At 34.7% G+C, this 17046-nt stretch overlaps 3 protein-coding genes across 3 annotated transcripts; all 3 read left to right on the plus strand.

The window, feature by feature from the left end:
• Nucleotides 1–948, plus strand: LOC118713100 (olfactory receptor 8H1-like). The gene has a single exon (XM_036427463.1). The coding sequence runs from the start codon at nucleotides 1–3 to the stop codon at nucleotides 946–948; it is 948 nt and encodes a 315-aa protein (XP_036283356.1).
• Nucleotides 949–5266: 4318 nt separating this feature from the next.
• LOC118712644 (S-phase kinase-associated protein 1-like) lies at nucleotides 5267–6095 on the plus strand. Its single transcript, XM_036426574.2, has one exon. It carries the CDS (start codon nucleotides 5352–5354, stop codon nucleotides 5781–5783), a length of 432 nt encoding a protein of 143 aa, XP_036282467.1. The 5' UTR covers nucleotides 5267–5351; the 3' UTR covers nucleotides 5784–6095.
• Nucleotides 6096–7550: 1455 nt separating this feature from the next.
• Nucleotides 7551–8498, plus strand: LOC118712616 (olfactory receptor 8H1-like). The gene has a single exon (XM_036426542.1). It carries the CDS (start codon nucleotides 7551–7553, stop codon nucleotides 8496–8498), a length of 948 nt encoding a protein of 315 aa, XP_036282435.1.
• Nucleotides 8499–17046: the final 8548 nt, after the last annotated feature.

Below are 17046 nucleotides of genomic sequence, written 5' to 3' on the forward strand. Positions count from 1 at the left end.
ATGGATGGGAGGAATAGCACAAATGTCTCTCACTTCATCCTTATGGGATTGACAGACTCTGAGGAGATCCAGCTGGTCCTCTTTGTACTATTTCTCCTGATATACTTGATTAGTGTGCTGGGAAATGCAGGGATGATAGTGATAATCCGCCTGGATCTCCAGCTTCAAAACCCCATGTATTTTTTCCTCAGCCACCTGTCATTTATTGACCTCCTTTACTCCAATGTCATCACTCCTAAAACTTTAGAGAACCTACTGACTTCCACTAAGTACATTTCATACCTGAGCTGCTTTGCCCAGATGTTCTTTTTCATCTTCTTGGGTACCACTGAATGTTTACTTCTCTCCTCAATGGCCTATGATCGCTATGTAGCTATCTGCAATCCTCTGCAGTACCCAGTCCTTATGTCCAAAGGACTCTGCTACTCCCTCATTTCTGGGTGCTATTTGAAAGGCTTTCTGGACTCCATTATCAATGTGCTTTGCATGAGCAGACTGCATTTCTGTGACTCCAATGTAATCCATCACTTTTTCTGTGACACTTCCCCAATTCTAGCCCTGTCCTGTACTGACACTCAAGTCATTGAAATCATGATAGTTATTTTTGCTGGCTCCACCCTAATGGTATCTGTTATCACGATATGTGTGTCTTATCTGTCCATTCTGTCCACTGTCCTGAAAATCACTTCCACTTCAGGAAAGCAAAAAGCCTTTTCTACATGTGCCTCCCATCTTCTAGGAGTCACCATCTTTTATGGAACTACGATTTTTACTTATTTAAAGCCTCACAAGTCCTACTCTTTGGGGAAGGATCAAGTGGCTTCAGTATTTTATACTATTGTGATCCCCATGCTGAATCCACTCATTTATAGTCTGAGGAATAAAGAAGTGAAAAATGCTCTCATTAGAGTCTTGCAGAAAACAAGTGGGATGCAGGTGATGAAATAACAGTGTTGCTAAACTGTTAGCTTTTCTTTCCTGTTGGACATTTCTTGGTCTCTTCAAACACAATGAACTCCTTTCATTGTTTGGGTTTCTGTCTTAACCTAATCAAATATAATCTGGACATTTTCATGAATATGTCTTTTCAAATCCACAATGCAATCTACTGATGATGTATTATTGAATTATATACTTCAAACATTCAATCTAATTAAACATAGTCACTCTAATGCATTTATTTACAAAATTATAATAAAAGAACTTAGAAAACAATACCCAACCAGCAAGATAGCCTGTTGCTGTTTGAGAGATAAAGGCAGAAGTCACAAGATTTCTAGTTAAGTGACAAAGGACATAATTATTCAGAGTAAAAGCAATAGCTACAGTTCATATTTTCATCAGTTTCTCATACTCACCTAAGTCCCAGGAGTGTGCAGAGGTGGGCATAGATGGATGAAGACATATAAAGTGGGCAGCATTATAGGAAAGAACAGTTGAGGATGGGAGACACCCTTTGATGGTAAGCAGATTCATGTCTATTCTTTGTCTATAGGAACATTACCTTATTGCTCACAGTAGCTCAATGCAAAAACAACCTTGATATATAGCTCAAGTAAAAATTATACTTTTTTGAAATTTTCAATATTTACTTTGTAGCATTATATTTGATTTCTCTTTCTAAACACATTTTAAAAGTTAAAAAGTCATCAAATCAATAGTATCAAGAATAGACCTCAACGAAAGCTATGGATTTGAATAAGTATGTGTCAATGTAGGTTACTCAGTTGTAAGAAATGCTCCATTCTGGTGTGTAATGTTGGTGATGTGGGAGAATATGCATGTTTGTTGGGAGGTGAGAGGTGGAGGTCTATGTATAAGTGAAATCTTTGTACCTTTCTTTTCATTTTGCTGTGAACCTAAAACTGCTCTAAAAAAATAAAGTTTTTTAACAAAAGCACAAGCACATGAAATGAAAACTAAGAAATATAGTGAAACCTCCTTTTTGGAGATAAAAGTTTAATTTTTTTTTTACTAATTTAAAAAATTCAGTTAATATTTTCAAACACTTATTTATGCATTATTTTCCGTTATTTTATTTATTTTAAAATGCCTTATACATCAATGTAATTTTAAAGTATGAGTTCTTTTTGCTTTAATATTCACTTTGTCTATACTGTACTCTAAATTTTCAGCTATTTCTATTTTCATTAATCCTCAGTTGATGATACTTATTAATTTTACAGAGAGAGAGAGAGAGAAAGAGAGAGAGAGAGAGAATGAGAGAGAGAGAGAGAAAAGCATCCATGTGAGAGAAACATTGTTCAGTTGACTCTTGTACAAGCCTGGACTGAGATTGAACCCACAACCTAGGCATGTGCCCTGAGAGAGAATGGAACCAAAGAACATTTCCATGTACTGGCAATGCTCCTGCCAGCTGAGTCCCATTGACTAGAGCACTATTTGTTTCTGTTTGCAATGAGAATATAAGTATTTCATGAGCATTTATTATTTAACAGTATGCCTTTTTGGGTCATCTTTCATCTTGTGTATTTTGTCATTTCATATATTTATGGGCTCTTTTCATTTTCCAGGTATTTTTTTATAAACTATGTTTTCACCTTTCATTTATATCTATTTCTACGACTAAGAAATGTATCTTCTTGAAATATGTTGGCCAAAATATGTTGGCACCACCCTGCTGGTGTGGATCAGTGGTTGAGTGTCAACTCAAGAACCAGGAGGACAAGGTTCAGTTCCAGGTCAGAGCACATATTGGGTTGCAGGCTAGATCCCCAGGATGGGGTGTGCAGGAGGCAGCAGATCAATGATCATCAATGTTTCTATCCCTCTTTCCCTCTCCCTTTCTGTCTGAAATCAATAAAAGTATATTAATTTTTAAAATTCTCAACAAATTTCATGAGTTGTCGATACTAGTAACACTTAAGTTGAATAAATCTTAATTTAAATTAAGATTATTTTATCCTCTTTACAATACAGTTTAAAAACTCTCTCTCTCTCTTTCTCTCTCTCTCTCTCTCTCTCTCTCTCTCTCTCTCTCTCTATATATATATATATATATATATATACACACACAAATGCATATATGCTGTTATTACATACATATAAAGTAGTACACAGGAAACATGGAATATTTAGACTATTTACATTTGCACTGTAATTTCCTTGTTAAATTAGTGCATATCATATTTTATGTAAGTTGAAGTCTGAAGTAATTTAAGATAAATCATCCTGCTTATGATGTCATGCCAGAAGACTATTTAAAAAATATATGATACAGAACAAGAATAGAGGGTGCCAAAAGTATGAATACTTATTTGTTTTCAAATAATTGATAGATATAAGGTAATGCTATATTTACTGAGCATGTATCATGTGCCAGACAATATTCAAAGGGCTTTAGATGTATAATTACCATAATTTTTCAATTAGGCACTAGCAAAATCCATATGTTTAGCTCACATAAAGGAAAACAATTTTCCTACTTGTTCAGACAAAGACTTAAGGATGTTCCTGGAATTTTATTTTTATCTCATACACCTTATACTCAATCTATCAGCATATGACATTGATTCTAAACACAGATATGACTGGTTACAACACTTTCTGCCCTACCAATCCTACATTGCTAACAAGGAACCATCCCCTTAGTTCTAGGATTATTGCTGTAGTCTCCTAGCTTGTCTCTGCGTTTTGGCCTTATTCCGCTTAAGTCTTTTCTCAGTGTAACAGTCATAGTGCTACACTAAGTTGGTTCACATTACTTCTACAAGAAGACTTTAAGGCTTCAAATCCTGCAAAACTTCTCCTCACACTAACAATGAAGCCTACCAACTTTTACAAGAGTCCACTGGTCCAAAAGGATCTTATCCTCACTCCTTTCCTCTAAGAACCTCTTCCTTATTATTCTATTCTTCATCCTCATTTGGTTTTGAACACATGACTTCTTAAGTCTTCCTGTACACACTAGTCCTGTTTACTGCCTGGAATTTCTCCATTCTCTTCTCTTCTTCCTGACAATAAATGATACAACAATAGCCCTGAAATCCTAAGTAGCTGTAGTGGGCTTTTAATATTGGGAAAACATTAAGAAAAATATGCTCCTGTTAATTTGTAATGACAATGTCTATTGAGGTAGCATTAACATTAAAAATCACTTCTTGTCCCTCTTTTGCCTTATTTCCTAAGGTTACCTTCTATCAAGTAGTTTCATGCTGGTTTTTAAATTTCCAGATAAGTCTGTCTTAGCTGCACTAAATTTTTGTTAGTATAAGGATTGCCCTTTCAAAAGTTCATCAATAATATAATACAGACAAACATAGCTCCTTAATCCATACCAACAAATTATCTTCTGAAATTCTGGAGAATAAATGGATTTCCTTGAAAGTGTGAATTTTAAATAGATTTTTTCTTTAACTTTCAAAATACATTTTTTGTTGATTTCAGAGAGGAGGGAAAAAGGAGAGAGAGAGAGAGAGAGAGAGAGAGAGAGAGAGAGAGAGAGAGAGAGAGAGAGAGATATCAATGAGGAGAGAGAATCATTGAATCATTGATTGGCAGCCCACAACCCTGGCATGAGCCCACAACCCTTAATCAGAATAGAACCTGGGACCCTTCAGTCCCCAGGCCAATGCTCTATTCCGCTGAGCCAAACCAGCTAGGTTTGAAAGAGTTACTCTTACATCTGTATAAATTGATTTCATTATCATGAATTAGGTGATTCATAAGAATATTTTAATCTTATTCCAAGTCTATCCCTTTTCAAATTTTTCTTTTGATTCTTCATCCTGGACAAACAATTCTCAATAAAATATTATGCCTCTTTTCATATTTTAATTTTTCATTCATCTTCAATGAAATACTTGACATTTTTATATACAGAGTACACCACAATAGTAAAATAAATAGCAGAAATATTGCTACATATACGAATTAGGTGATTGTCAAACCAGAATGGAAGCCTTTATCATGTTTTTTTGTGCTGCTTTAAAATATTTATCAAAGACTAATGTAACATTGGTCATAGTGCTTTGTGAAATTTTGGTCATTAAGTGAGGATTGGATGCTAAATATACAATATAATAATAAGTATGCAAATATATAAATGCACAAATAAGTATTAATGAAGGTAAGAAAATCGTAGAAATTTATCAAAATATGGTAACATTGACATTGTCAATTTGTTCTTTGATTTCTGTTGCATTCTAATTTTTTTCTAATGAACATATTTCATTTCAATGACTGTATCACACTTTTAAACATAAAAATGTTTCCTTGTGAAAAATGAACTACTGGAAGAGGCCTTGTTCTCCACCGTTTTCATCTGCTTCTGCTGACGCTGCTCCGCTCTCGTCAGCCTCTGGCCCACTCTCTCCTGGAGATCGAGCACCATGCCTTCAATTAAATTGCAGAGTTCTGATGGAGAGATATTTGAAGTTGATGTTGAAATTGCCAAACAATCTGTGACTATCAAGGCTATGTTAGAAGATTTGGGAATGGATGATGAAGGCGATGATGACCTAGTTCCTCTACCAAATGTTAATGCAGCAATATTAAAAAAGGTCATTCAGTGGTGCACCCACCACAAGGATGACCCTCCTCCTCCTGAGGATGATGAGAACAAAGAAAAGCAGACAGACGATATTCCTGTTTGGAACCGAGAATTTCTCAAAGTTGACCAAGGAACACTATTTGAACTAATTCTGGCTGCAAACTATTTAGACATCAAAGTTTTGCTTGATGTTGCATGCAAGACTGTTGCCAATATGATCAAGGGGAAAACCCCTGAAGAGATTCGCAAGACCTTCAATATAAAAAAATGACTTTACTGAAGAAGAGGAAGCCCAGGTACGCAAAGAGAACCAGTGGTGTGAAGAGAAGTGAAAAGTTGTGCCTGACACTGTAACACTGTAAGGATTGTTCCAAATACTAGTTGCATTGCTCTGTTTATAATTGTTAATATTAGGCAAACAGTAGACAAATGCAGCAGCAAATCAATTGTATTAGCAGAATATTGTCTTCATTGCATGTGTAGTTTGGGTACAGATACCAAACCTGTGGCTGAGTTTCTTCCAGTATGATCAAAAGTATCTTTTTTCTTTGCTCTGAATAAAACTGAATTGTGGGTTCTCTATTAAAAAAAAAAAATGAACTACTCCATCTTTGATGGTTTCAGTCGTAGAGTAATTATGTCTCTAGAAATGGTTTCTCCACCAACTCAGTGGAAAATATAGAGCATCACAAAAGAAGACCAAACAAGGTTCCTCATTGTGTGCCATCAAGGGAGAAAGGCAACTATTTCCTCAGAACATAACAGAGCTGCATTTATAATAGTCCCAGTGTGATTTTTTTCCTTGGAAACATGCCAAGCAATCTTGCTTGGAACCTGATCTCCAGGGATGCCTCAATGTTGTGCTACCCTCTTTCCCCAGTATATGAGGTGCTTTGGAAGAGAGACAAGACGTACTTTGCTCCACTTATGTTCACAGCAGATCCCTGATATTCCTTTTAAACATAACTTCCTGGCAAATTTTCCATTGCACCAGAAAATTTCTGCTGATTCTTTTTTAACCTTGGAATAAAAAAATAAATGCATAAAAAAATTACAAAGAACTTATCTCAAAGAAAAGAATATATTACAGAAATTTTTGACTCAAATGGTATTTATATTTTATTTGTGAAAAAAACTTGACGTTGACAAATTTCTAGACAGATAAGATTGAAGGAGGGGTTCTGTGGTGTGTTTTTTCTACCGACTTTGGCTCTTGCTAAGTATTACTCTGAAAATTAGAGAGTTTGGGTGAGGATCAGATAAAATGGGAATATTTTTAGAAAACTGTACATACACATAGGACTTAGACCTTGCCTTAAGTAATGCCAGGTTTTGTAACCAGAAATATAGAGCTGATGGATTTATGATTTACAAGCAAGCTGTATGTTTTAGAAATACAATTTTTGGAAGAAATCTGATTTTGAAAGGTCAACTTAGTAAAACATACCTTTTGGAAATTATTGATTTATGTGGTCTATAATTTTAGTCTTCTAAATTTAAAATTTGTGGTTAATAATTAAAAATTCTCAAAACAGAAGGACAGTAAGTGATGCATTGAAATTGTTTTTCTATCATTGTGTATGACACAGTTAGCCTTTTTCCTTAGGTTTGCTCAAATTAGAAATAGTAATATAGTATAACAAGCATGTTCTCTTGAGTTTACCTATCTTGGTGCAATTACAAACCAACATTTAATATCTCTATTCTAAACAAGTGACTTAAATTGCTTGTGCCCTTTTTTATTTAAAAAACGTGGGTAATAGTGACACCTATTGATTAATTTTAACATGGAGTAGATAAAACAATGTAAAGCTCATTCTTATTATGCAATATGCTATTTATTTTATTATATTAAGCCCAAACGATATTTTATGCCTATTTATATATTTGAAAATCAAACTCAATTTTTTCATCAAATTCTGAAAACCACTCATTATTATCAATTTTTGGAAATATTAAAGTAATATAAATAACATCTTGAATTCATTTCTACTAAGTATCACACTTATTTCTCAACAGTTTGAAGCACGTGAACAGAATGGATGAGAGGAATAGCACAAATGTCTCTCACTTCATCCTTATGGGATTGACAGACTCTGAGGAGATCCAGCTGGTCCTCTTTGTACTGTTTCTCCTGATATACTTGATTAGTGTGCTGGGAAATGCAGGGATGATATTGTTAATCCACTTGGATCTCCAGCTTCACACCCCCATGTATTTTTTCCTCAGCCACCTTTCATTTATTGACCTCATTTACTCCAATATCATCACTCCTAAAACCTTAGAGAACTTATTGACTTCCACCAAGTGCATTTCATACCTGAGCTGCTTCACCCAGATGTACTTTTTTACCTTCTTGGGTTCCACTGAATGTTTTCTTCTCTCCTCAATGGCCTATGATCGCTATGTAGCTATCTGCAATCCTCTACAGTACCCAGTCCTTATGTCCAAAGGACTCTGCTACTCCCTGGCCTTTGGGTCCTATTTTCTTGGCTTTATTAATTCTATTATCAATGCACTTTGCATGAGCACACTGCATTTCTGTGACTCCAATGTAATCCATCACTTTTTCTGTGACACTTCCCCAATTCTAGCCCTGTCCTGTACTGACACTCAGGACATTGAAATTATAATATTCATTTTTGCTGGCTCCACTCTAATGGTATCTGTTATCACGATATGTGTGTCTTATCTGTCCATTCTGTCCACTGTCCTGAAAATCACTTCCACTTCAGGAAAGCAAAAAGCCTTCTCTACATGTGCCTCTCATCTCCTGGGAGTCACCATCTTTTATGGTACTATGATTTTTACTTATTTAAAACCTCGTAAGTCCTATGCCTTGGGAAAGGATCAAGTGGCTTCTGTTTTTTATGCTATAGTGATCCCCATGCTGAACCCACTCATTTATAGTCTGAGGAATAAAGAAGTGAAAAATGCTCTCATTAGAGTTATGCAGAAGACAGAGGGCTTCAGGCTATTAAAATAACAGTGATGCTAAACTGTTAACTGTCTATAATTTTAGTTCTCTAAATTTAAAAGTAATTTGTGGTTATAATGAGTAATTCTCAAAAGAAAAGGACAGTACTGATGCATTGAAATTGTTTTTCTATAATTGTTTATGACACATTTAGCATTTCCCCTCTGGCTTGCTCAAATTAGAAATAGTAATATAGTATAGCATATTACTTCTGTTCTTCCTTTTCTGTTGGGTATTTCTTTGGTCTCTTAAAAAAACCATCAAGTTCTTTCATTTTTTCTATTTCTGTGGAGCCATCCTTAATCAAATATTGGTTATGTTCTGCAATATGTCTTTTCTAATCCACATTGTAATTGCAAACAATAGAATATGTGTTAAATCCATGGTCCAAATATATATGTGTTTTTAAGAGAAACTGATGAGCAAAATGAGAAATTATAGATGTGATCTTTTGAACTCCATCCAGCATACAAATTACCATGCATACTCAAATGACAAAGAATTTTATTATGAAAATGAGGTCCAGCTGGCACACTGATAACAGTTTCAGAAATAATTTTATTTTATTATAAAGAGAAGAAATGCATTAGAATGATTATGAGCACTGGCTTTCTCTCCTCTTCATCCCAGAACTCCCTTTTTATAGATCACTGCACTGTATTTCCTAGTCTCTTCTGAATAAGAACATTCGGTGTCATCTTATTTTAAATTGTACTGGTTCTTCCTATCCCTCTTTCATGCTTCGTTTGTTTTCCATGACACTTATCTCCTCCTAACATTTTACATCTGTAGCTTGTGCCTTTTGCTTCTGCTCTGCCCCCTATACCCAATTCTCCCATAAGGTCAACAAGCACAGCCCTTGTTTGATGTTGTTCGGCGTTTTATGCCCAGCACTTGGAACAATACCTCAGTAAATGTATCTAAAAGCCAGATCTTACAGATGATGAAACTGCAGCACAAGGGATGAAATAACTAGTTTGTGATCACTCTGTTAGTCAAAGAACAAGCTCTTTTGGAACCCAGAGAGTCTAGAGTTCACATTCTTCATCATCACTCTGTTGTAAGAGTGGTGAAAAACAGAATTAATCATTATATTAAGGAAGGCATAAATCAAATACCAGGAACCTTTGCAAGGTGTATGTGGCTCGTAAACACTCTCAGAACTTCTGATAGAAGACAATGTGATTTTCGCGACATTTGTTCAAACTCCTCAAACCCACAGGAATAGTCTTATTTTCAGGAAGAATAAGCCTGGCAAAGAAAAGACAATTTCATGATGGAATGATGCCAGGAAGAGAGTCTGCATTAGTACGAGGACAGGGTATCCTGGTATTACAAAGGGATTCAGAAACAGAGTGGATCCACAAAAGAAAGCATATCGTTGGTTATAACCTTGCAGAATTTAGCTGACTCGGGTTTGTCCATGGTTCTTCTTCATGAGGTCACCATGGATACTGGGCTTCTTTTCACCTTCATATGTTATCTCCCAGATGCTGTCCTCTTCTATGTGGGAGAAGAGGTGAACCACCCAGCATTCTGCACATTGCCTTCTGAGAATGAAGTGCCATTTTCACGTTGGAAAAACAATTCTCAAACTTTTGTGCATATAGTGATGAGAGGCTTCTACATGGCTTTTAAGGAATATGGTTATTTATTTAATAGATGTGAGCATCTTTAAGTGATTGCATATTTCTTTTTCTTATCAAAATTATCGTCAAAGAGGTGTTTATAATATTCTATTATTTTTATTACAATGTTTGTAGGGACCAAGTGTTTACTTTTTCTTATTTATAATATCGGTAATGTGTTGTTGTTGTTTTCTCTTTAATGGTGACCATAGGAATGATAATATACATGTTTAATGTATCATTGTCAACTGAAAATAACACATGGCATAACTATTTTTTTATTAAATTATTATCTGTGTACATATTTTACCATTGCCCCCCTATACATTCCCACTCTCCCCAGAGTTTTGTGTCCATTGGTTGTACTTATATGCATGTATACAAGTCCTTCAGTTGATCTCTTATCTCCCCCAGATCTCCCTCCCCTCCCCGCTGTAATTTGACAGTCTGCTTGTTGCTTTACTGTCTCTATATCTCATAGCACAATCTACAATAGCTAGGATTTGGAAACAGCCTAGGTGCCAGTCAGCAGATGAATGGATAAAAAAAAAAACCAACTATGGTATATCTACACAATGGAATACTATGCTACCATAAAAAAGAAGGAATTCTCATCATTTGCAGCAACCTGGATGGAATTCGAGAACATCATGCTGACTGAAATATTATAAGCCAGTCAATGAAAGAGAAATACCACATGACCCCACTCATTTATGGCTAATAAAGAACATTATAAACTGATGAACCAAAAGATAGATATAGAGCATAACTTTTAATATAAGAAACTTAGAGTAGTAAAGATCTACTTCTTCTCACCCAACTTTGTGCTAATTTTTTCATAAAAAATCTTCTTCGTATGTTTTAAACCCCCAATATATCAGCATAGTTTTATTTTGGTCATTCATTTTTAAGCCAATTAAAATTAAAAATTCAATATTTATTACATTTATTTTAATATTTGTATTTTTTGTCTTATTTAACTGTGGTGTAAACCCTTGTTTCCTTCTGTTGTCATATTTCTTTTCCTTACAATATCGTGGGAGCACAAGTCTTCTGGCTAAAACCCATTTCAGTGTGTTTGCACTGCATACTCATGCATGTGATCAAAGAATGCCCTGGAAACATACAAAGAACAGCAAAAACATCAACAACCAAAGTTATGTTACCAGCAGAAATTGAAAATCTCTAGGTATAGATCTAAGAAATATACATTAAAACCCTAAATCTCCCCAAAGAATTAAAAAAAAAAGTAAAAAAAAAACAAAACGAAAACATCCTGCCAAGAGTATATATTTATTTTATTTAGTATGAGGAAGAGAAAAAGGTTCCAAAGAAGTCCCACCTATGTAAACAAATGAGAAATATGTTATAAATATTTATTGATAATAAAAATATATTGGGAAATTACACCATAAGGAAACACAGGTACACACAAACTAAGAATGTCTAAGATGTATTGCACATGACATAGAAAATATAAGCAAGAGTATGTGTAAAAAATATGAGATTTCATAAAAAGAGCTGCTTAAATTCAAGAAAGAATTGTGCTAGAAACAGACTTATAGGACAACAGACTGACAGTTGTCAAAGGGGAGGGGCTTGGGGGCTCTTCAAAAAAAGTAAAGGGATAAGGCAGTACAAATGGTTAGTTACAAAATAGTCACAGAGATGTAGATTATTGAAGTTAGGAATCACAAGAAAAAGCTCAACCCCAATACAGTTTTTGCCATCAGTTCAATTATACACTTTGTACAGGAAAATTAGATAATATTTGGTATCTGAAACTGTGTACTCAGCTCCATAATTTAGTTATATGTGATGTTAGGTTTGTCTTCCAAAATTTACTTTTCTTTCAAAGAGCAATAAACTTAAATGACAAAGCAGACACAATAATGCACAGCTAGGCAGATTAATTAAATATAAAAAAACAATAAATATTTAAAGCAACTTATTTTAAATATGTCAAATTTTGTTATAAATTTAAGATGCTCACATAAGTGAACTTTTGTAATTACATTTGTTTATTTTAAAAAATTAGCACATATTGGACTACAACACTGTCATCTACACTAATAAAAGAGAAAAATTTAAATTGACCATAACTCCATGTTCCTTACCAGCCAATCAAGAGTGAGTATGCAAATTAACCCAATAAAGATGGCGGTTGATTTGCATACACAGGTGCTGAGCAGCCGGGAGCCTCTGGGCAGCGTGGAAAAGCAGAAAGGCGGATCCCGGCAGAGTGAAGGCAGAAAGGCAGCTCTGGGCTGGAGCAAAGGTGGTGCCAGCAGCCAGGGAAAGAAAGGCCCATTCTTTGTGCATCAGGCCTCTAGTAACTACACAATTAAAAGACATAGTTGGGTGCCTTACACTAGATATCTTTCTTTAGCAACATGTGAAATATTTATTTTTGTGATCATTAATAGGCACTTAAACATTTTTCTATCAGATTAAATCAAATGAATTATATTATGGCTCTCATTTTTTCCTCTGTGCACTTTTTATGTGTCTGGATTGGAAAATAAAGAAGCTTTGTGAGTTGCATAACCTGTTACTTTATAAAAAAAAAAAGACACAGATCAACACAATTCCATTGGCCACATAGTAGTAGTGGGCTTATTTTTGCTTTGAGTAAATAAGATAATGAAAAATTACTATGTTAAACGTTTTGGTTAAATTTATCTTAAAACTGTCATTTCATTTAGATGAGTATGACTAAAATGTATCAGAATATATTGAAAAGACTCAGAGTTATAAAGAGAAAATGATTATGTACCGTAAAGAATTTAGTAATAAAGAATCAACTTTTATAGTTAACTAGAGGCCCCAGTGCACAAAATTCATGCGGGGGCGGGTGGGGGGGCATCCCTCAGCCCAACCTGTTGGATCAGGCCTAAATGGGCAGTTGGACATTCCTCTCACAATTTGGGACTACTACCTTCCCACTCACCTACCCTTCTGCCTGATTACCTCTAAATACTTCTGCCTGTCATCCTGATCACTCCGTAACCACCTCCCTGCTGACCTGACTGCACCCAACTGCTCTCCCCTGCAGGCTTGCTCCCCCCCCCCCCAACTGCCCTCTTCTGCCAGTCTGGTTGACCCCAACTGCCCTCCCCTGCTGGCCATCTTGTGACAGCCAACTTTGACCACATGGCAGTAGCCATCTTATGTGAGGGCGTGTGGATCAATTTCTATATTACCTCTTTATTATATAGGATTATTATTAATTCTGTCATAGCTTATGCTTTCAGATTCTTTCATTACATACATGGTTAGAGGATTTTGAAACACATAAACAAGTTAAACTCCCAAAAAGATGAAATTAGATTTTAGGGAATTTCTCACCCAAATTAGCAACCATTGCACATAGTTATTTAGTGTCAGAGCTAGGTCTATGTTCTGTGTCATTAAATTTATTTTTCAGTCTTGCTCAAATTTTTTCCTCATTTTATACACCAGAGAAAAAGGGCACTCATGTAATAATTTTTATCATATTGTTTATTGCTCCAGAATCAGTCCCTTGTTTATTATGAAAAAAGAAAAAAACAACACATAATAATAACCTTGCTACTTTTACTGTCCCAGAAGAGAATTAGTGTTTTCTTCTTGCAGGATCCCTGTGGACTTCAGAAGAGCTTAGGAACCTGGTATAAGAATCCAAGTACTTAGCATTCATAGCATACCTTAACGGAGTGAGCAGTTCATTTCCACCGGTAAGACGAAAGGTTTTTCATCGCTTAAAAAATATCAGATATTATAACCTTGAATCTCAAATTAGATTATGTACTTTAATATTTAAACCTGAGATAGAAATTTCTAGTTAACTTAGAGTTGAATTAAAAATTGAATGAGAGAAATCCAGGGAAAAAGCAGGGATAATAGAAAAAAAATATTTAAGTATTTAGATAGATTAGCATATGAGAAATGTGACTTAATTCCTTTGACGAAAGATAACAGAATAAAAGGAGTAGAAATAAGACACTATATTTCAAATTTAGGAAACTTATTAAATGAAGAGAAAATTACCTACTACTCATCCATTGAGTATATGTCATACTAAAATCATATTTTTTCTCATAAAAGGATATAAACAAATTTTAAGTTTATTTTACATGGTAGCTAATTGATCTAAAAGCTACTTCAATTTGTGTTTGTTTGTTTTTTTTCAACTATATTATGGCCTGCTTAAACTTGTGGCTTTGTAAAAGAATTCAGCTACATGAAGATGTTTATTTTGTGTTGCTTCTAGTGGATAGCATTTCCAAATGTATGGCATATCACAATGAGTGTGTGATATAGGCAAGTGCAAAGTGCTTGGTTTGGAGAGAGAGCACCCTGCACTTTAATCCTTGCTCTGATAGTGACAGGGATCAAGTTACAGGTCAGGGTGGCTCTCAGTTTCCTCACCTACCAAAGAGTGCTGAGTTACTTTGCAGGTTGCTATGTAAGTTACATAAGATAATTTAAGCAAGGTTTGCAACACTGAGTAGCCCTTTAACAATCTGTGGCAAGCTGCCCTTAGGGCTTTCCTCCCTTTCAAGCTTAGTGTTTGCATTGCCTTTCTCAGGAATGTCTAGTGCTTTCTGTTTTCTGACTGTGAGAAGGTTTAGGGATTCATGTGACTTTAGAGTCCCAGAATGATCATGTTTTGCTAAATATTGAAATCTAATATTTGCTTTCTAACATCTGTTTCTCAAGTTGAAATTCGTTAGATGTAACACAATCAGTTCTAATGTCCTTAAATGTGAGCCAGTGGAAATGTCTGTTTAAAAAGCATCTTCAATAAGGAAGATAAATCCCATATATTTCGTCTATCATTCCTCCAGCTCCCTCCAGTGAAGTAGATAATTGCTCAAATGGGACATAATTTGAATTAAAATATACCATCATTTATAAACCACTTTGTGTACTTCAGGTAAAATCAGAGAAATCAAGAGCTATAAGAAGGTTATTATGGTCAAAATTATCAGAAGAATTTAAGCAAACTTTTCTTATTTTACTGTTATGCCCAGAGTCAAAATGCAATAACAGAAATGTATTCTTAAAGTTACTTTTTTAAGGTTCTTGATGCCATAGAATATTAGGATTCCCTGGGTTTAATCTCACGGGAAAGGTATTTAAATATGTCTTAAGTGTATATAACAAACACAGATAACTATATGAAGAGTACTTAGCTTCTGGTTTGGTGCTCATTTATTACTCAATGCATTGAGAAAATCTGATTTTACAACCCTCTATTAATATTTTGTAGTTATATAAAATTTAGAAGTCATATATCATATAGATGTATCCTTCACATATAATTAAAACACTTTAATAAACATTTTAATACATCCCATAAATAAGCTGAAATCACACCATGTTCATATTGTCAATAAGATAGGCCTGAAAATTTGGTTAATCTAAGTTATTCTTTGGTTTGGAAAGATACTTTTTTAAGATTACGCTGTAATAGGTGCTAAATTGAGATATTAATACAGGGTTTTAGAGAACAAATATAATGTTCTTAATTTTCCACTATTATATTATCTCAGACACATCAATTGAGTAAAAGTTAGAACTATAATGTTGCTGAAATTTCTCCTCTATATAACATTTAATGTGTTTGTAATGGATACCTTTAGTACACTACATATTGGTATATTTTTCTAAAGTTACTTGCATATTTTTTCAATGTGCTTCTCCTAATCTGCCTAATTCTTCTTTTGTTCATGAAACCCTTTGGTAAGTATTTTTAAAATATATATGACCCATGGATGAGAAAGAGAGAGAGAGAGAGGGAGAGAGAGAGAGAGAGAGAGAGAGAGAGAGAGAGAGAGAGAGAGAGAGAGAGAAAAGAAGGGACAGAGAGAAAATTTTAAACAGAAATAAATACCTTGTGATGCCCCCAAAATACATATTTATAGTATGAATTGATTATTTTATGTTACTTTATTAATTTAACTATTCAAACTAAACTGAGAATTATTATAAGATATTTGAGTGTGGCCGAAACCTGTTTGGCTCAATGGATTGAGTGTAGGCTTGGGGACTGAAGGGTCCCGGGTTCGATTCCAGTCAGGGGCATGTACCTTGGTTGCGGGCATATCCCCAGTAGGGGGTGTGCAGGAGGCAGCTGATCGATGACACTCTCTCATCGATGTTTCTAACTCTCTGTCTCTTTCCCTTCCTCTCTGTACAAAGTCAGTGAAATGTATTTAAAAAAAAAAAAGATATTTGTGTGTGTTCTCAAGGCTATTCTGAGTTGTCTGTATTTACCTCTGTAAATATTACTAAATGCATTGAGTAATAAATGAGCACCAAACCAGAAGCTAAGTACTCGTCATATAGTTATCTGTGTTTGTTATATACACTTAAGACAAGTTGAAACTTAATGCAATTATGTATTTTTTTACTCTAGAATTCTCTAAGAATTTAAATGAGCATTTTGTTTGTGGGAGTTGGTATACCCACATTTGAAAAGCTATTTATTATCTGTATTTACAAAGTCTTCCACATAGATATGGAAAATAAAGACATGGAGTTTTCTTTTTCTAAAAATAATTTCTAGCAGATTTTTTCCCTATTTTTTCTTGATGTAGGAACATCTCAATATGACAAATATGTTGTGTGTTTCATGTCACAAATATAAATCCTTGTTATGTCCCCGGCCCTGTACACTGCAGATTTTTCATTCTTCAGTCTGTTACACACTGAAGAAAAAACAAGTATTACAGTCCTGGCCCTAACCAGTTTGGCTCAACTGGATAGAGTCTTGGCCAGGGTTCAGTTCTGTTTTGGGGCACATGCTCAGGTTACAAGCTCAATTAGAAGGCAACCAATCAATGATTCTCTCTTATTATTGATGTTTCTATCTCTCTTTCCCTCTCCCTTCCTCTCTGAAATCCATATATATATATATATATATATATATATATATATATATA

The sequence above is a fragment of the Pipistrellus kuhlii genome, unplaced genomic scaffold (genome assembly GCF_014108245.1).
Source record: "Pipistrellus kuhlii isolate mPipKuh1 unplaced genomic scaffold, mPipKuh1.p scaffold_m20_p_9, whole genome shotgun sequence".
In the NCBI taxonomy this organism is placed as follows: Eukaryota; Metazoa; Chordata; class Mammalia; order Chiroptera; family Vespertilionidae; genus Pipistrellus; species Pipistrellus kuhlii.

Coding starts and splice junctions, on each gene's coding strand:
- LOC118712644 (XM_036426574.2), top strand. CDS start 5,352: ATGCCTTCAATTAAATTGCAGAGTTCTGATGGAGAGATATTTGAAGTT.
- LOC118713100 (XM_036427463.1), top strand. CDS start 1: ATGGATGGGAGGAATAGCACAAATGTCTCTCACTTCATCCTTATGGGA.
- LOC118712616 (XM_036426542.1), top strand. CDS start 7,551: ATGGATGAGAGGAATAGCACAAATGTCTCTCACTTCATCCTTATGGGA.